The 21,219-nt window shown below is 38.8% G+C and overlaps 1 protein-coding gene across 2 annotated transcripts in view; it reads left to right on the top strand.

Annotated features, from left to right (window-relative positions):
- unc13c (unc-13 homolog C (C. elegans)) overlaps window positions 1-20,033 on the top strand; it is a 113,104-nt gene extending 93,071 nt beyond the window's left edge. For both annotated transcript variants that reach the window (XM_082529978.1, XM_082529977.1), the window contains exons 24-32: window positions 3,371-3,459; window positions 3,820-3,957; window positions 4,842-4,965; window positions 5,470-5,529; window positions 7,416-7,496; window positions 11,629-11,776; window positions 14,515-14,607; window positions 16,262-16,421; window positions 18,353-20,033. In XM_082529978.1, coding sequence (XP_082386104.1) covers window positions 3,371-3,459; window positions 3,820-3,957; window positions 4,842-4,965; window positions 5,470-5,529; window positions 7,416-7,496; window positions 11,629-11,776; window positions 14,515-14,607; window positions 16,262-16,421; window positions 18,353-18,638 — 1,179 coding nt within the window. In that variant the 3' untranslated portion in view covers window positions 18,639-20,033. The remainder of the gene's footprint in view (window positions 1-3,370; window positions 3,460-3,819; window positions 3,958-4,841; window positions 4,966-5,469; window positions 5,530-7,415; window positions 7,497-11,628; window positions 11,777-14,514; window positions 14,608-16,261; window positions 16,422-18,352) is intronic.
- Window positions 20,034-21,219: the final 1,186 nt, after the last annotated feature.

The following is a 21,219-nucleotide window of genomic DNA, read 5'->3' as shown; positions in this document are numbered from 1 at the left end:
ATCTTAACCTAGGTTCAGACAGCTAACAGATTTATCTGACATGTAGATCACCCCTCCGACTACCACGTCTGCTACTGTTCGTACCTTCTTTGTATTCCATCTATAGTTCCCCACCTCTAATCTCCCCTGTGTATAATATGTGTTGACTTAACATTTTTCGTATTGACTTAAACCCCCAAAATCTCCGTGTTGTGCCTGAAACACAGGTGAATATTTTCCCTGTCAACCTGTCATTCAAACATGAGGAGCAGCTGGCACTTATTCCTATGACTTACCTGCATGTTTCTTTGTAGTTTCTAACACCTGTCTTGCCTTGCGTTTTGTCTTCTGTCGTTGTGTCTTCTGTTTTCCTCCCATTTCTTTTTTGTGCTCTCTCTCTCTGTCTCCAGGAGGAGGGGGTTGTGTCCTTCTGTAAGGTGTGTGTAGTAGGATTTGTCAGCACCCCTTTTCACCATTTACCAAATAATACCAAAAAAAAAGCACACCCTCTTCCCCCGTTCCACCCCTCACGCTTGTACGCTTCTCACCCCACCCCACCCCCTCAGCCCCTCCAGCAGCATGTGCCACAGAGCATACGGAATCTGAATTACCCATCACCCCTCTGGACAGGCTGCTCAAGCTCACCATCCCCTGCTCTCTGGGGAAAGTGGCTCAAACCACCTGATCCCATCTTTATTTTTAGCGTGGGGTTTTTTGGGGGTCTGTCTGCCACTTTTCTATCCGTGTCAAATTTAGAAGTGTGATATCTATTTTAGTTCACTGCTCCCCTTTTTACTCCGATGAAAAGAGCAGAGTCAGGGGCTCACTAAGTTGTTGGCTGTGGTTTTGATCTTCTCTTTCCATCCCCCAAGATGCAGCCTCAAAATGCTTTAGACAGGATTTTTCAGACTGTGTTTAATGAGCTTCTCAAACACTTACATCTCTCCAGCTGTGCCCTTAGCAGAGGTGCTGCTATGGCCTAAATATTTGCAGATCTACACTCGGATCTCTCCATTATTATAGTGACAGGAGAAGTCGTAACTTCCTTTCAAAAACTGTGAATAACTACTGGTAATAGATGATCAGGCATATCTTTTAAGCATGTCTCAAGTAATTTATCTGGCTAATTATAAAGCCAAAGTCTATTTCAGGTGAAAGTGTCCTATTAGTTTCCTCTCTCCTCTATTTATAACAGAGGAGTTCCGTATCAGAAATTAACTCCCAGAGAACCAGTGTAATTACCAAGAGCTGTTATCATAACAGAGATTAACAATAATCTCTTACAGTCCCATTTATGGACTCATCATGGACTGATCTCCCCAGATTAGTATTAGTACTTATTTGGGGTATTTCACTCAACTTAGAAATGGCATTTTATTAAGCCTTTATTTACTTGGCATTGTTAGTCATTATGGACAAACGGTGCTCTGGACTAACAACCTGCCAGTGAGTAGATATTGCATTGTTGAAACAGGCAAGGGGAATCAGAGCTGGACTGCAGTTGATAGGCTGTCAGCCAGGGGAGAGTAGTACACTCAGGAAGACTCTGGATGCCACTCAGTGTCAAGTGAAACCAGTTGCCATGGAGAAACCAGGTGCTCCATGATTTCCAGACATTTTGTTTCCCTCCTGTAAAGATTAATTGACAAGATTAAAAATGCACTGGCTACTTAGACTACGTGTGTAAGAAATCTTGTGGTGGAATTGGTGTACATTTGCCCTAAACTTCATTAGCAGTTTCTTCAAATGAGAATGCAGTAGTATCTATCAATTGTACCCATATTCATTTCTAGACATCGTATCCAGGAAAATGCACCACATCTTTAAATTGGCATGTCACAGGTTTTAAATGAAGGCCTTGCTGTCAGGACTGCAGGTAGACATTCGATTGCAGGATCAGGAATAACACATTAGTCAGAGTAGACTTTTCTTTCCACTTGGGAGGTGACCGTTGCCTTGGTTTCTCTAACAGTGTTGGGATGTTTTTTTTTTTTTTTTGCCAGCACCCCTATCCAGACATATTGTTCAATTTCAGGGACTGCCAGGCTAGAAATTAGAGCCCCGATCTGAAACTTTTTCCAGGAGAAAGCAAAATAAAAAATACCTAGTTTTTTTTAAAACTTATTTATTTTGCTATCACATGAAAAGACGTTAATCACGTTACACATGGTGAAAAAAATTACACGTCAAATCTTTGTGGGCGCAGACTACTTTTTGTCAGCGTGATCCATCAATTCCATTGAGGTGACAACAGCCTTAATGTTTGTGCATGTGAACACACAGATGTAAAATCTATTTCGATCAATCCACAAATAGAGGCGTGTCTCCTCCACAGCCATAAAAGGCTTAGTTTACTCATCTGCTTCCCAGCTGAGCTATCTGCCACTAGAATGTGAGAGATGAGCGGCTCCATGGCTAAGCTTATCGGGTATAACGTGACGATCTGTCGTGCATGTGGTGCCGTGCCTTACCTCAAACATCCATCTCAGCACTAAGCCTGAACAACATCAAAAACACTAACATTTGTACAGAGCCTCACAAACACTGAGACAAGCAGATGCAGTCATACATTTAGTTACTGGCACGCAGCATAGCACGAGTGTCTGTCTATGTATTTTATGAAAACATGTCCAAAACATTACATAAATGCGAACATGAACATGCGCATACATTCATCACATGCGCATGCATAAATATGGCCAACAAATGCATGCGTACAGTAAATGTTGTGGGGAAAAAAAGTGTTGATGTATTTTGCATCGGCTGGCTTTGGAAGCTATTCATTTGTAAGGTTGTCATCTGTCACCATATAGATATGTGGGATATAGATATCAATCAAAACACACCCACATTTCAATAAATAAACTTTTCACTCTCAAATAAATCTTGCACCTGTTTATTGCAACAAACATAAAAAGGTTTTTTCTCCCTAAAACTGAAAAACGTCAGTCAGACGTCTTGAGAATCAGAACATCTGTATGTATAAATGCCCAAATGCTTAAATCCCAGAGATGTAGCAGGCTCCCAGCATCTTCTCTCTTCTGTAACATGTGTAATAGTGCACAAAAATGTTCTCCATTGAGAGACCTCTCGCTCGCTGCTTCTTTGCTGACACCGTGTCTCATGACTCGGCAGTTATTGTTACAGTGCTTGGAGGTGAGCTGTCCATTGGTATTCAGAGCGCTGTTTGCCACAGATGGCAGGCAGAATGAGTAGGAGGCCACCAGCAAGGCAGGTTACCACTCCTCTGTGCCTGCCCCCATCCCCCCAGCACCCCCACCCTACTAGAGGCATCCTCCAGAGATACCGAGTTCTAGTCAGTGTGTGTTTAGTGTATGGTGTGTAATTATGCCATAACTGGGTTTTTGTTTTTTTTGTTTTTTACTCACAGCTGGATGCAGAGGCCAGTGATCTGCTAAAGGAGCTGCAAAATAAACTCAACACAGTGCTGGATGAGCTCAGCGGAGTGTTTGGCTCCAGGTGAGCACTGGTGTTACTCAAAATGCGCGCATGGGGTGTTTTTCAAATGGTTAATGACTTCATTCATGTCTTGTTCTGTCAAAGAAATTGAACTATATGGCTGCTTAGTTATTGACAGACATTTGCTCACAATGTAAGTGGCTCACGCTCTTGCTGTGCACCATGCTTTGTGAGCACAGCAAGTTCCTTAACATTTCCAAATGAACAAATGTCACCCCAGCTCTTAACACCTTTTCAGTCATATAATAGGAACAGCGGGAGTGAGCTAGCACCAATTCAAAATGGTTAATTTTTACTGCTGCAGCATTAAAAAAAAATAGAAGAAAAAGATTCAAAGGATTTCTGGTTTCCATCACACAGTTTTAAGCCTGTGATTGAGGACTGTGTGAAGCAGATGAACCAGGAGCTGGTTCAGATGAAAGGTCCAGCCAAAGGAAGTAATGCTGCCATGGACGCAGAGACTGTCCTCCGGCCTCTTATGGACCTTCTGGACAAAAAGTGGGTATCTACTGAATACAAGGTAGAAGAATTGTGTAACACAATTTTGTCCTTTTGTTTACAATACTTGCACGTGCCAGCCTCTCCAGCAAATGTCATTAATCCAAGTACAGAACTACAAAAGCAATCCAACCAGGGAGCTCTAGATCACACTTCCTTAAACACAGCATTTGCAAGTTAAGCAGAAAAATATAGCACGCACATTAACATACCGAAAGTTATTGTTTGGTGTTATTCATTTGGCCAGTTCAGCACATTGTTAGAGGACATTGCATTTTTCTTTAGTATCATTTAAGTCCTTGGGCTGCCTTTTTCAGACAGTGTTGTGTCCTAAGACTAAGATTAAGGGAAAAATAGACCCTTGATTGTAAAGAAATCCGTTCTCCTCCTCTCCTCAATGCTGATCAATTGTTTGATCATTTCATTTCTGGTTGGGACCACTTTGATACTAGGAAAAATGGGTATAATACACAGGAGACACATTATCGATCACTGCCTACTAAAGTAACCTAAGGACTGCATTTATTACTTGGAGGGTTTTTACACTGTGTTCTGATATGGTTAGCTGAGCCCTGGGAATCGTTCTCAATCTTTTGTCAAATCAACATTGAGGCCAGTGGGGTATTACAGGGAATCCTCTTAATGATATGGAAATACAAAATCCTTTCTCATGTCTCTTAGACCCTGCTTCCACAATAGGGTGAGATTAAATCATAAAGCTGCTGCATTTATTCTTTGAATCCCAGCTGTTTTTTTTCCTCTTTTCTTTATTTAATCATTATATTTATGAAGACATTAGTAGGAGTCTTTAGCCATGTTTGTTTAGTTTTGAGGCAGGGCTGTAAGTGTTAACCTGACACATGACCTCCTTTCCTGTTTTGCAGTTTAATGTTATTTGCCAAGATTTGTGAGAAGACAGTGCTGAAACGAGTCCTCAAAGAGCTTTGGAAGATTGTGCTGAACACAATCGAGAGAACAATTGTTCTGCCTCCGTTGAGTGACCAGAGTGTGAGTATTGTGTGAGATTCCCCTTCTCTCTTACCTCTTTCAGCTCTTCACTTGGCCTCCACCTCCCTCCTCTTGTGCACCTGTCTCTCTCTCTTCCTCCATCTGTTCCGCTCTCTCCTGCCCCCTCATAGCACACAAATCACTGTACAGAAGATGAAGCACGGCAACATGACATCTCTAAATCTTTATGCACGTGGAACAAGTTTTTTCATACTCCTAATCCTTTTGTGAGAGCTTGGTTAATATTTTTCATCTTAGGAGTATCTCATTAAGCCCATTTTTTATTGTCACCCAAACCAGGCAAATCTTAAAGTCATCATGTCAAACAGTGTTTGAGATGTCGCCCAATGCCACTTTAGAAATCCAATTTCAGCAACAATAAGTTATCCCTTCACTCTGTTTAGCTTGATCACCTGATAATCTTTTAACAATTTCTGCTGCATTTTTCAAAAATATATTTTCATACGATGGTTCATGATGAAACCGTATCTGCTTCTCCAACAGCAAGGAGCTCAGATGATCTTCAGTGCTGCCAAGGACTTGGGACAGCTATCCAAACTGAAGGTAATTTATGAATGAGCTTATAAATATCACAATACATAAACTCTGTTTGGTCTGAATCCTATATTGTCTAAAAAGGGACTTAAATTAAAGATGGATTGTTCTTATATTTGGAAAAAATGTTTGTGGTCATGGCTTATGTAATATAAATTACACAAATCAAAAGAAATAATCTCACCACGCAGCTGAACATGATCAACATTTTACACATGCAAGTGTCCAGAAATATAAAAAGAACAAAAACCTTGTAAGATAATTCTTCTTTGGCATCATGAAATACAGCTTGGAGCTACATAACTGGGCAGGTGTCTAATTGCTGATGTGACTGGAGGATGTCTAATCCCACGAGCTCCATTTAGTGAGGCATTTGGATAGATCAGTGGCTGTGCTGTGGTTTCACTAACAACTAGGGTGTGACAATACCTCTGAGAGGTATTTTAGCTCTGAGTCACACAGAAGTTGCAAATGTAATGTGTGTTTCCCTGCTGAATTTTAAGCGAATTCATGTTTGTGTTGTGTGTGGGATTCCGTCAGATGTCCTTTGAGGCAACATCTGGGTACTGATCATCTGTACACAGATGGGCGTTTTTCTGTCGTTCTCCAAAAGTATTAAAGTGCTTCATCATCCTCTTGTTATTCGTGATTATGACTGATAATCTCCAGCTCTTTTACTTTTGTCATAAAATGTAGGCTTCATTTTCTGATGTCATTTTTTTATTCTTAGCTCTGTTCTCTCCTGTTAATATATTAAGGCATGTGTCTAACTCTTCCTGCACAATCTAACATCCGAAGTAAATCCCTGACTAATTGCTATTGCAGTGATGTGACTTTTGAACTATGTAATGTTTTCAGATTCACTGGAACAGTTGAAGAACACTTTGGCTGATTGACAGTTTGCTTGAAAAATGTAATGCAGTGTGCAGGACCACTTTGATGTCTATGTCCTATGACCTCTGTAAATCCCGTGCTCAGCTCTACACAGCACTTATCTTTTTCAGCAAATATTTGACAACAAACAGCTTGTAGTGTGTTCTCAGCTTACTACATGGATTTTGCAGGAAGATTTCTATTTGAAATACTCAATTACGAGAGTAAATAAATACATTATTACAGTAATATAATATAATAATAAATGGCAAAAAAAGTCTATCTAAACATGCACAGTTTCTCCATCAGAACATGATATCTTCCTCCATGCAACCTCCAGTGTTTTTGGGGCACACTATGGCTTTGTTTTCTCTGGATGGAGAAAGTGCTGGAACAGACACAATGAGGGTGACCCAGTGCAATTTTGGCATCAAAACCAAAGAACATCTTAGCACTGATGCAGATTAAACTATTTCCTCTCACAGTAGCTCTGTTTAAAGACTTTTGGTTGATTAAATCTGTACCATATGATGATTGCAGCTGAATACACACATCTTTCATCTCAAGATTGCGATGTGCATTTTCAAAGTAAACCACCATCGGCATGCACCTGACAGTGTGATTATGTGGATTAAATAGTTAAATCACATCCAATATGAAACTTTTGCTTCTGTACACACGAGCTGTACACACCTGAGAAATAAGGCAGTGCCAGAAGTTATTTACAGCAATCAATTTACGGGTCATGAAAGCTCCAATTAGAATTGACAAAAACATTTTTCATGATTAAAATAGATTTTTTTGTGTGTTGGTGTGAGACAGCGAGGTTTAAATTTATCACAAACAGTTTAAATGACTTGCACTGGTTCTGGTTTGTAAGCAGTAAATGCTCTATATCACGAGCACTATGGCTCACTTAAGGTCATAACCATTTTGCTGGAGATACATCTTAAAATTCAAAGTTAACAAATGTGACTTGTGATGGTATTTGCTTACTGCAGTGTTTTACTCTCTCTCTCTAGGAGCATGTCATCCGAGAAGAAGCCAGAAGTCTGACACCACGCCAGTGCGCAGCCATGGACCTTGTGCTTCCCACCATCAAGGTGAGTTTTTTTTTTTTTGTTTGTTTATTATATAGTTGGCAGTACTGGCTAAACTTGACCTTTAAAAGGAAAAGCAGGTGTGCATAGCATAGCAGAGATATGCAAATGATTTAAACATGCATATTCTAGGAGTGTGGAATTCTGTTACTCGTGACATGCTTTGGACATTTTAGTCTTAAGAGCTATAGTCTCTACTTGCACCTATGTTTACACTGTAAATGGATTTACTAAAGGTTACCGATTATGTTTTATTTTTTCCACATCATATATAATGACATTAAATATTGTCAAAATGTAAAAATAATAAAGTACATGAATGAAATAGTAATTTGAATTGCTGTAGGTGTATGAACTCGGACACCTAGCCATGCAGTCTTTACAAACATAAAGGGCAGAAAAGAATGGGTCATTCTACAGAGCTCACTGAACTCAAGTGCAGTACTGTAACAGGATACCACTGCAACAACAAGTAGGTTCGTGAAATTTATTCTCTCCTCGATATTTCACCATCAACTGAAAGTCGTGTTATTGTAAAGTGGAAGCATTTAGGAATCAGAGTAACTCACCCACAAAGTAAAAGACCACATAAAGAGAGCGGGTTGCTAAGTGCTGAGGCTAGTACGTAAAAGTTTCCAGCACTCTGCTGACTCAATAACTGCAGCGTTCCAAACCTCTTCTAGCATTAGCATCAGTACAAAAGTTGTGCACCAGGTGATTCATGGCAGGGTTTTCTATGGCTGAGTGGTGTGGTGTGAAAAAGTGTTTGCCCCCTTCCTGGTTTCCTAGTGTTTTGCATATGTTTCAGATCATCAAACAATTTGTTTATATTAGACAAAGATAACCCACGTAAATACAGATTGCAGTTTTTAAATGATGATTTCATTGATTAAGGGAAAAAGGATATCCAAACCTATCTGGTTCTGTGTGAAAAATTAATTGGCTGTCTTGTTAAATCATGAATTAACTGTGATTAACCACTTTTTTTTTTGGAAAGTTTGGTTCAGTTTTACTAGCCACAGTCAGGCCTGATTACTGGCAGACCTGTTGAATTATGAAATTACTTAGAACCTGAGTGACAAAGTGAAGCAGACTAAGAGGTCTCAAAAAGCAACACATCATCCTACAATCTAAAGCAGGGGTAGGCAACTCCAGGCCTCGAGTGCCGATGTCCTGCAGGTTTTAGATGTGTCCTTGATCCAACACAGCTGATTCAAATTGCTAAATGACCTCTTCAGCATGTCCTGAAGTTCTCCAGAGGCCTGGTAATGAACTAATCAGTTGATTCAGGTGTGTTGACCCAGGGTGAGATCCAAAACCTGCAGGGCACCGGCACTCAAGACCTGGAGTTGCCTACCCCTGATCTAAAGTCACATTCTGTGGGTTGACGAGACAAAATCTGAACTTATATGAAGGTTTGATTCCTGTTATATCTGGCATATAATTAACACAGCATTTCAAAAAAGGACCATAATGCCAACAGTAAAATATGGTGGTGGTAGTGTAATAGGGTGGGACTTAATAAAAAAAAAAAAAACATTAAAAAATTATTTAGCAGTTTTAAAAAACACTGAAATACTGGTCACGAGTTGTAGTATTTGCTCCAAAGCGATGCTCTTTGGTTCAACCAGGAGCTTGTTAGTATTTCTTGTTTGCTTGTTAATGTTAATATTGATGAAGTGAAACTACAAGAGTATGGTGCACAACTTAAAACTAAAAATAAATTGCATCTTAAAAATACCTCTGACACTTCCCAAGCCCATAGAAAAAGAAGAAAAAACAGCAGCATTTTACTTTTCTGCCATTTGACAGTTTTTGCAAAAGGATACAAAATGATACCAAGTCCGAGTTCTTCAGGCACAAGAGGAGAGTTATGGCAAGGTGCCACTATGGAAACACGACTCCATAAGGTGTAGAAAAAAAACTAATTGATTTTGCTGTCACCAAGGAAACTACCTGGAGGTTTAAATCAATCATGTCACCGAAATTCTTTCATCAGTATTCCAATGAGAGCAGTCGATTAACACAGAGTTGGTAGAAATTTAGAAATTCTGTTTAAATGGCTACCTGAATATACAGTCTAAAAAACAGAACAACCTCAAAACCCATCAAAAATAGATACACTAAAATTTAAAAGAAATGTGCCATTCATCAGTAACTATAAATATATAGAACCAAGAATTTCTTCTTGGACTAAAAAGTTAAATCCTGTGCAACATATTTATTTATTTAAATGCTTTTTTATTTAAACATTTAAATATAATATTTCATCCAAGCTGAACTTCAAACCTGTAAAAATGAATGGGCAGGATAATGCAGTGGCCTAAGCAGACCTTACCTGACAAAATAGCACACTTAACAGAGCCCCAGTAATGTATTATTTATCCTTTCTTTGAACTCTGGCCTTGTCTGATTGTATGAGAAAGATGTCTGAGAGTTCCTCGATAAAATGTGTATTTGATATAGTTAATAAGATAATATGTAGGCATTTATTGAAGTGCATTTCAGAATAGATCCCAGTTTTTGAACAACAAACATAGATATTAGGAAAAAAACTGATAATAAGATTCTTTATGCAGGCCATTTTATTTGTCTTTCTTGTTATCAGATGTTAGTATTACCAGAAAATAAACTGTTAGTAATCACTTACTTGCTCAGGTAAATGTGCTAAAGACTTATCAGCAGAAGACTACAGCCTCACATCATTAACTACCAAATGCAAACCCCTGCTAAGCCTCGAAGATAGAGAAAATAAATGAAGAAGAAAAACGAAATCAAATATATGAGGCAAAATATAAGGAACTGGAGGAAAGTAATACGGTAACAAAAAGAAAGTACGGATGTTGTAAAGGTGGCCGGTGATTTTACTGGAGGCAGGGTGATATCTTGAGCATGCAGGTTGGTTTGGGTCTTTTTGCCAGAGGGAATGCAGCACTGCAGCCCAGCAGTAACACTGCAGGCATTTTTCAGGATGAGGCGACACTCTTATAGATCAGTACAGCTTATATTCTGTGAGTCTTAGTGCTGTGACGGTGATTGGAATGAGGAGGTGATATTTTTTGAATAAATTGTTTCAAATGTTCTGACCTAAAATGAGACAAATCTCCAAGGCACAAAATACAGACATTCTGAACATCTTCCTGTGTTATATGGTGGGAAATTGTGAATAGATACAACTCTTATTGTACCACTGTTTGTTTAAGCCAATTCAATTGTAGTTGGGTGTGTTTATTTTAAATAACTATAGATGTTAATCTCTGGGAATTTTATGTATATTTAGTGTTTCCTGGGCATTTTATGGATAGAATATGTGCCGTTTCTCTTTTTTTCTCTTAAAACTCCACTGATGACTCAACCTCTGCACGCCAGATTATGTATAATTCACAAGAAGCACATGTCGGTCAAACTTTATGACTAATAAATCATTGGTGAGGCAGACCACAGCGCCTCCCCATGTGTCGAGTCACTGACCTGACACCAGTCTGAAAATATTTACCGGCACTTTCTCCATTGTGGTGTCAAGCTTTGTCTGATGAAGACAATGTGGTTCGGATGTCACTTTGCAGCTGTGTATACCTTATCTCTGTCTACTGCATTTTCTGTCCAGTGTATTTATTGACATGAGATAAGGGTGCACCAACTTTTTAACTTGGATCATGACAACAGAAACTCCACAAACAACACAAGCGCCATTAACAATAGCTCTTTTGTCTGTGTAATGATCATGTGTTGTAGAAGAAAGCTAGCTGAACAGATAAGCACAAAAAAGCAGTCCATCTTTTCTTAATAAGATCTCTCCATGGCCACAATCTTCCATATGTAGGAGTGGTGACAACATTTCAAAAGAATGCAAAGCTTTGTGTGTACTCAGCTATCATGCTTATCAGCACAAATGTGCATTAACCACCCAAGCAGGGGTTTCAGATTTAAATGCACGGTAATTAGACAGAAAAGTGGCTATTACTGCTGTCTCTTGCCTGGTCTCCTGCTTGGAAAATGCATACTGTCCACATAATCTCAGGTTATTTCTCTGCCAACTGAAACTTGCTGATGTGTATGAACTCAACAGAGGATCCCTTCCTGGAAAACATTCTTGGAGTCATCTGGAAGTTAACTCCTCTTTCTTTTCTTATAGCAATACTTCCATGCTGGAGGAAATGGCCTGAAGAAAACTTTCCTTGAAAAGAGCCCTGATATGAAGTCCCTCAAATATGCTCTCAGCCTTTACACTCAACCTACAGATGCCTTGATCAAGAAATATATATGCACCCAAACCTCTCAAGGTAAGCACCTAGCTATGGTCAGGCTCAGTTGGGTTTCAGTTTGGGAGGGAATGGAGTTATTTCAGCATTCAAATGCTGGAAAACTTTTGTCTTAAGAGCTATACTCTGTATTCTCTCTGCCTTGCTTGGGCAGCTTCACTTTTACAGAAAGCATCTATAAAAACACAGTGAGAGTGCCAGCAAAGGCGTGAAAAAAGACAGATTGGTCATTCTATTGTGAAGCTATATTTTAGCACCTAGGCAGAAGTGAATAAACATATTTTTATGACGACTGATTACACTTGTAGCAAAACAGTTTATTCACAACATATTTGTTGCTGTAATTCACAGTTAATATCTGATTTGTCTGCAACATTTCGGAGTTGTAATGCTTTATTTAACCTTAACATTATGGAGTTTCCCATCAGTATTTACCCCATATATATTGCTGTAAATGTGTTCTGAAGATGCCTCTTTTTTATCAGCTTAAATACACAGTGAACCTTGCTGTAATTGCATTTATCTCATCACTGTAGGAGCACTGTGCCTCTTTCACTGTAAATAACTTTAAAAACAAACAAACAGCAACAGTATCTTTGGCCTTTTCATCCTGTGTGCTTAAGGGCTTAATTGCTCTCATGCTCTTTTCCCTTCACTCTCTCATTAACAATGCATAAAAAAACACTGTCGGGATAAATACGATATACAGTATTTGCTATGTAAATCCATATATTCTCTTTTGTGCAGTCGCCTCACTCTTTCTTTCCGGCATCTCTGGCACACTTGTATATGTTGTTGACTCATCCATCTTTATTTGGATTTTCTTCTCTGTAATAAGGCGGAAATACCTTCAGGTATCCAGAGATGCTCAAGAGGGAATTCAACCCGGCAGGGCGTTGAAGCTTTAAGCTCCCGGTTCCCTCAGTGTGCTCAGCCTTGTAGAACACTGCATAGCAGGCAGCAGGAAACTGAAAGCCTGTAGGAAAAAGCTCGGCAGCCAGCAGGCCAACCAGCATTGCCGTTTTCCCTGAGTGGCAGATGGGCATAGATACACAGTGTTTCGCTGTGTGCTATTTTCAGATTGCTCGATGTGTTTCTCTTCTTCCACCCGCGCTACATCTCTCATCCCATTCCAGCTCCACCCGCAATTTCACACCATGCTTTTTATCTGAGGTGGCCTAATGTTCTGTCTTTAAGTGGAAGTAGTGAGCTGGTTGAGGTCAAAAATTAAAGAATGTGGAAATGATGCTTGATGTAGCACAGTGGACACAGTTTCATTAATCACCAACCCCTGTGCTCTGAGAACGACATATTTAGACCACGGCATGTACCAGTTTAATCCTGCCAAGCCTGCTCTCGGAAGCATACATGTGTCTCTTTGTTGAGTGGGGGCTGTTGTCTAGCTTACAGTAATCTCGCATGAATATTTTGCAGTTTTTTGGTTATGTAGTATTCGTGTGTTGAAATGTCACACGGTGTAGGCTAAGCGTAACGTCTTATTTGACAGTGGAAAAAATCTGGGAATTTAAGAGCAAGTCTTCGTCAATTAATGCAGACAACTCGCCTTTCTTATCTGCATTTTCCTCACTTAATCTGATCCTAAGGCCTACTCGCTGCCACCTTGGTTTTTATCTATCCCTGCTTTCTTTTATCTTCAACATGTACCATTTGTCTTCTTCACACTTTGAGCTTCTACGTCTCTCAGAATTCCTTTTCTAGTATCTGTTGAGTACACCGGTATATTTTTTTTCATAAATGCACAACATACCATAATGTCTGTTTTTACCCTGATAGCTAAAGTGACCATGCAGTGGCATTGCTGTGTGTTCTCACAAGTTCAGGACTTCATTGTGCTGCAGTTTCTTAGTTCTCTATCGGCTTCCTGGGGCTTCATTACAATAAATCTCAAGGCTTGTTTCCCCATTACCAGCCACAACGGGTGCTGCATGTTTGGCATATATTGATTAGCTATTGGATCAACATGCCTCTACATTAAGTAGTGTTCAACGTCTACTTGCTCCTGGCTGGCTTAAACATGAAGCAGCTGAAATGAGCAAGGCTCCCTACATCAGACAGTATGTAACATGGTCAGCAATCCATTCTAATTGTTCATCTCTGACTGAGTGACACGTTAATGATGCTGCACAGCAACTGAGCAGAGTCCTCCTTTATATTCATGCATTCCCTTTGCCTCATCTATTTCCTTTCTGTTGCATGGCATTCATAGTGTGTTTCCATGGAGTTAAATCCAGTGTTTTCACTTGAGCTAAGACGTTGTTGATTTCAGCATGTAGAACATTATTTATTTAGTAGATTCCTTCACAACATGTGCCTTTTTCACAGCCCTCAAACCAGACAGATTATTTCATGTTTCTATTTTTTTTACTTGTTGTTATTCTTGTTTAGCCTGGAGCTAAAGGAAACTCTGGCTTTGCTTGCTACTGGGCTGCCATGAGAGTGAAAACAAGTCTACTCTCTTACTGTTTTCCTTAGGTCTGTTTTTTCTCTTTTAGTTCTGACACACTCATGTGTTTATACACAGCTTTTTGGATCAATCTTTGGATTCACCAGGTACACAGATAGTTGTCTTCACAGTTTTGCATCTGTCCTCGCATCCTCCCTCTCTCTCTCTCTCTTTTATTTCGGGTTCCTGATCTCTGTATTTCTCTCCCTGCTTCCTCACTGCTGCTCCTCCATTCTTTCTGATTTTCATTACGCCTCTTTCCAATTCTCCTGTTGCTGTTTTGGTGTGTGTCCAGGTCAGTCATCCAACGGATCAGTGGGGGAGGTGTCGATGCAAGTGAATCTCATCTCTCACCCTGGCACTGGAGAGCACAAAGTCAGCGTGAAGGGTGAGCTTTTTCCTATACTCAAACCTGCTTTTTGTTATTTCCAGTCAAATCTGTTCACACCTGCAAATATTCACAAAAATCTATCTCATCTGTGCAACTGGGCTGCAGGGGCCATCAGCAGCACAGCTTCTTGGAGCGCCTTCAAAATCAGAGAATAAGTTAATTACCTTTTGATATGTTGTTTCTTATTGTAATTAAATAGAAAATCAGGTGTTTTATGCATGACAGTGTCGGGATTGATGCAGTATTGTCATATTTGTAATAGCTGTTGTTGTCAATTCCACTAGGTACTATAGGTATTAGTCAATCATTCTTCTAAGCTTTCAAATGACCGTGCATATTTGGATTTCCATGCAATTTCACGATGGGCAATAGTTTTGGCCTTTATGTGTGTCTCCTGTTTAAGTGTTAGTAACATTCTTCTTCTATGTTGTGTTGTTTCATGGTTGTTGGCAAACAGCTTATAGATACATTATCACCACCTTCTGGTAGTAGTAGAGCATTACATACTACAAGACATTGATAAAAACAAAGGAAATTTTATTACGTAATCAAACTTAAGCAAAAGACAATTGCAAAAAATAACTTTTTTAAAACTAATTCAGTTGTTATTTGATCGTCCAAATTTAATTACCTTACTCTTTAATAGTTTCATTCTTTCAAATCGTCTGCATTTGCCAGTATGATTTTTTTTTTTAAAACAATGCACCTGAAAAGACTTTTACCAAAACGGAGTCCTAAAACTGCATTATTATCCCTGCAAGTTATACTTCTATTGTACTTCAAAATTACATCCTGCTAGAGCACAGTACAAAGTCACTGTAATTAGGGGATAGCTGAAAAAAAAAGATTGATACTTGTATACTGTAATAGCTATAAACTGGAAAATACATAGGTCTGCTACTACACAGATAAGACAAGTCAAGTTCAGCTATGCATGTACAGCTGGCTCAAAGGTTGGCTGTTTATTAGTTCTTTGCTTTATCATTACAGAATTTCTCCAGAGATGTATTTCTTTTAATTCACTGTGAGCCTCCTTATTTCCTTACAGTGTCTCTAAACCTGCCTCCCCCCAAAAGCACCATAGGCATTAGAGAAACTAAAAACATGAGAGCAAAGCAACAATGTTTTCACAAACAGGAAAAGCCATCATTACATGAGTCACAGTTTAGCTTTTGATTAAATTTTTTCTGCATTTCCTGAATCTAAATTTGGCAGCTCACACAGAAAATCCAGCATGCTGCCACATCATTATGGTTTACTGACGCTGCATGTAAGTCAATGTCTCTGGTCTTCTTCACTGTGGATTTACTCGTTATTTGAATATCAGTGCAGAAGAGTGAGTATGAAAAGAAATCTTTGCAGGCTGATTCATAGGCACTAACACGCAGAGATGTTTACCATTAATGCTGCAGATAGCTGGAAATGTTTCTGTTATCAGGCTCTGTTATGCTTGCTCCGACGGTATCTCAGTTTAACGTGACATTTTCTACATTTAGCCGTTTATCTGTGGGAACAAGATAAATACAGGTCCAAAAATAGAAACTGAGCTTGGAATACACAATCTTTTTTGGCAGAATTAGTGGACTTTCCTTTCTTGTACCTGTGTCCATGTCGTAATGAATGAGATTATTATTTCCTCTGCGTTTCTCAGTGGTCGGAGTGAACAACCTCATCTGGCAAACCAACGCCATGTTCCGGCCATTTGTAGAAGTCAATGCCGTGGGTCCACATCTGGCTGACAAGAAACGCAAATTCAGCACCAAGACCAAGAATAACAATTGGTCACCAAAGTACAATGAAACATTCCAGTAGTAAGTATCTGTGTCCTCCTCGTCAGTTAAAGAAGTGAATAAAATTGTGAGCAATTTTATTCACTTCTTGTAATATTGTAATATTCTTTAATTTAGTGTCATTTTTTTCTATTACTGTCATTAATAATAATATACTTCATATATTTGCTTTTGAATCAGAAATCAGTGTGCTATCTGCAAACTACAAACACAAAGTGTAAATAAAATATGGATGCATCCTGGAACTGTAATGTCACCTATTGTTTTGTGGTCTACTCTTTCAAAAGATATTTTTGGCAGAGTTGTGTTTGGACAACAGGTCTCAGTATCAAGTTATCAAATAGCAAATGTTAACTAGCCTAGACAACTAGGGTGCATCTATATACAATATAAAAGATAGCTGGAGCTTTGAGGTCTGTAAAGAGAAGCCAGTGCTGAAGCCCCTGAAACCTGCATTATGCATTATGGCCAGCAGGGGATAACTCCTCTGTTTGCACAAAGATTCTTGTTATACAGAGGTGTAAGGGAACTTAGCCCTTGGTTCCCTTGCTCAGGGACCTCAGTCAACACTTTTGGGAAGACTTCATGTCCTTGATTGCTAGTTTCCAATCATACTGAAAAGAACATGAACCCCTTTTGATAAATCATGGTCAATCTAAGATTCAGAAAAGATAATGGATGACTAATAACTTACAATTTACAACTTGAGCAGCAATAAGCAGCCAGTGTCCCTCAGTTTCTCTGTCAGATACACTGTGTTAGTCATGTCCATCACAGTGGCTATATCTTTTATATACTATATTTCTGCATCACACAGTGACGAATGCTAATAATTTGTCCAAAATTTACATAATGAAAAATGTTACTTTTGTTGCACAGTCTATCAGTAAAATGAACTACACAGTGAGCCATATTATTTATCAGGTTTTTCCTTTTTAAACTGAACGCCAGAATGACAGTCCTGTCCCAGTTCAGTCCACACCATCAGTCATCTATAATAATAAAAATGTCCCATGTAGGGGAAATAAGCTGAAGAGACACCAAAAAAAAAAAAACAAGTTCCAGGTTCTATGTGTTTGTTTCTGTTTTAAAGTTGGGCACTTCAGGTCTCAGGTGGCTATTCAACAAACTGCAGTTTTTGGCACATCACCTTCATTTTTAACAACTGAGATTGCTGCACACTACAAAGAAAGCAGCAGAAATCTATATGCTTAATAGTACCTGTAACACCTTACTTTTCTAACCTTAGAATGTACATTATTCAGCAGCATTATTTTTGTAATAAAAGCAAATCAAGCAACTGTTTTAACGTGACAATTTTAAGTATTGTATTTCTCAGAGTCAGGCCCACTCAGCCAAGTCATACATCTGGAGTGATCTTAGCGTTAGCAGCGCACATTGTGATGTCTGCATATATATTTATATGGCTTCTTGAAATTCAAATGACAATGCTTGGGCATTGTCATTTGAATTTCAAGAAGCCACAGGTTTCTGTGGATAATTAGAAAAAAGCCTAAAAAAAAGCTCAGAATAATTGCTCTTTTGAATAGATACATTAATTTCCCTCACAAAACATGATTGAGTTTCTCATGATTGCCACGCATACAGTAAGGAGGCTTTTCACTGTGGAAATGTCACCATGCCAGACTTGTTTACTGACAGGCTATATTCAGCTGTAAACAAAGCCAAATGTCAGCAGTTCGTTCACATTCTTGTACAGTTCCTGACAGGAACACTTATTAAGCTTATATGATAATAGGAAAAAAGTGCATTTAGGTTAGTTTCATGTACTTTTAAGTGACACTCAGACACCCTCTCACTGCCTGTGATGTAAATTTTCATTACCCATGATGGTTGTTTTAAAAGTAGGATTTAGGACTACTTTTTAAATCTGTTCATGTCTAATTTCTTTCTAAGTCACACCCCAACCTCATCCTTGTCATTTTTCTCAGTGTTCTGAGTAACGAACACGGTCCAGAGGCCTATGAGCTTCATGTCTCAGTGAAGGACTACTGCTTTGCCCGTGAGGACCGCATCATCGGCATGACCGTCATCCCTCTCAAAGAGCTGGCAGACAAGGGCAGCTGCGCCGCCTGCTACCCGCTGGTGAAGAGCATCTCCATGGACGAAACGGGCATCACCATCATGAGGATACTCTCTCAAAGGACCAACGACGAGGTGGCCAAAGAGTTTGTGCGTCTCAAGACAGACACGCGCTCGGCGGAGGAAGTGTCATAACGTGGAGCAAAAAAAAAAACAACCCCACAGTATTAAATGAGTTGTGTTGTCTTAGGTAAACGATAGCGAGGGAAAGATGGAAGATGAGAAAGAGCAGTAGCAACAGTTGTTCTTTCGGGATAGAGGATCACTCAGAAGGAGAATAAGATTGTCCAAAGAGAAATGGAGGAGGCCCAAATGTGGCGAGGCAGCAAAGAGAGAGAGAGAGAGCGAGAGAGAGAAAGTTGTGTTTGTTTGTTTGTTTTTGTGCATGTGTGTAAAACATCTGTTGGAATGTTCATTTTAAAACTACAGTATGTACAAGTGTTTACTTACCGTATGCTTACTATTAAGTACTATATTCTACGAGTTATGTTAATGAGACATGATACCTTTTGTACAACATTAGTCTTTTTGAACAGAGATTTGTTCCAATAAAGTGCCAAACCAGTGGAAAAAAAAGAACAAAATCAACGTATATGAATTATGGTGAACTTAGTATGTTTGAAATTTGCTCGATTATTTTGTCCGGTGTAAGTCATTTTCTGACCATGTGGCGTTTCGATTGTTGCAAATTCGTTTATTTTGCACCCTCGTTTTTTGGCCTCACGTGCGTCCACACAGCACTGATGTGCATGTCCTCTTCTCGGTCATGTCTCTCCCATGATTCCACAGTGACCGCTGAGCAGGGTCCTGTCCCCTTGCCTTCAAACTGTTTGTATTTTAAGTCGACCTGAAAATAGACCATGTTTTTTTAAATGGCGATGACTGCTATCTAAACCTTCATAGGTGTTTGTAATTTTATAACCATGACAACAATGACGACAGCCTCCAGTGCTAACAGTCCTAGCAGAAAGGATGGAAATGTTTTCTTTTTCTTTGGCTTTTTGTTCTTGGTTTTTCTGCCATCGGCTTCCAACCTTTCTGAATGACCACTGTGAACATGAGCTTTGGAAGGCAAGCTTACATGACATTGCTGACAGTTTGATATTATTGTTTCATATTTTTCCGATAACTTTGTTCCTGATAAACTGCCAAAGTTATATAAAGTATTTGTACAAAAGCAATCCATTACATGTATGAAGATATATATGTACATGTGATCTTTACTTTTTCAATGCTTAATATTTGATTGTTGATAGGGTGGTACTAAGATTTTATTTTTTTTATTTCATGTGAAGCTGTTAACCGATACAAAAGTTGCACATGTTACTTTATACATTAGTTTTATCAGCTTCTGTCATTGGAATTATTTTTCTTCATAAAGGAAAGAGTCTAACATTTGGTAAATATGCAACATTCCTATGTATTGCACTGATGGCGAATTGTATGTCATGTAAATATATTTAGTGAGATATTGTACAAAAGTCTACTTTTCTTCTATGTGCATAAAGTATGTGCAAATGTGTTAAAACATCCGGGTCCTTTTGGAAATTGTCCAGTAAGCTTCCCTTTTATCCATCATAACCGCCATGGAAATTACATTACCCCTTAAAGGGCTTCTGCATGCATTTTATTTCGCAGTCAAAAAAGGAACAAACTTAATGGAGCTGGCTCTGAGATATTTTTATATCCATAACACACGTTTTTATAAAACTCATAACATGATGCCTACAGTATCCACAATGCAACTCAACTGCCAACTAAATACATCCTTTCTAAAACAGCCAAGTGTGTGGCATAAAGGTCTGGTGGAACAGAGATGCCAAAGATTCTTTTTGCATAAAAAAAGTTTAGAAATCATAATTCGTTACATCAGAATATGTCACCATATCTGTCACGGATAAAAGAAAAAGTAAGTGATAAACACAAATAGACCATTTAAAAATAACCATTTTTGTGTAAGTGAGGCCATAAACTAACCGTCTTGGTCATTTTATTCTAAATACTGACGCAGTTGCTACATTCAGTCTTTTCCTTGTCTAGCTTTCATGTGTGTTTTGGCAGAGAACTAGGTATATTCATAAATTTAACATGCTGTTTAAAGGCACAGTCACCAATGAGGGAGAAACAACTGCTACTAAACTGCTACAGTGGAAGCAGATCTTTTCTGAAGATTTGGTATAGCGCCTTATAGGAGAAGTATATTTTTAACTCCTCCTCATAGGTGTAGGCACAGCTGGAAGCATTATGTTTTAAAAATCCAGCTCTAATGAATGTGATATTTACTGAAGGAACTTCTTCAAATTTGGCACAAATGGCAAATGTTCTGATATTAGCTGATTAGAACTTGGTGGTTAAAAATCAACTCCCAAATTCATTTAACAATTCATATACCAATTAAGGTCAATTTCACACAATTTTTTATAATAATATTGAAGTCATGAAGTTATGACGCCGATACCAAAATATCAGAGGTCAGCATCCAGTGACGATAACATCAGCATGTACTGTCCCCATTTCAAGGAGTCATGAAGCACATTTATGGCAGCACTGATATCAATCAGACTTGTAATACTGAAGTTCCATTTTACATTAATACCTTTTACTAAATTCCCTTTAACTGTTTAATACATAAAAATGGATCTGGACAGGAATGGATGTAATTGGAACCATGCAAAGGCATACAGCCATGAGGCATGGGTTCTAGTTTAAACAAATG

This window comes from Aulonocara stuartgranti (assembly GCF_965226115.1).
Source record: "Aulonocara stuartgranti genome assembly, chromosome: 1".
Taxonomy (NCBI): Eukaryota; Metazoa; Chordata; class Actinopteri; order Cichliformes; family Cichlidae; genus Aulonocara; species Aulonocara stuartgranti.
Note: the sequence above shows the minus strand (reverse complement) of the source record. Positions and strands in the feature narration are given on the sequence as shown.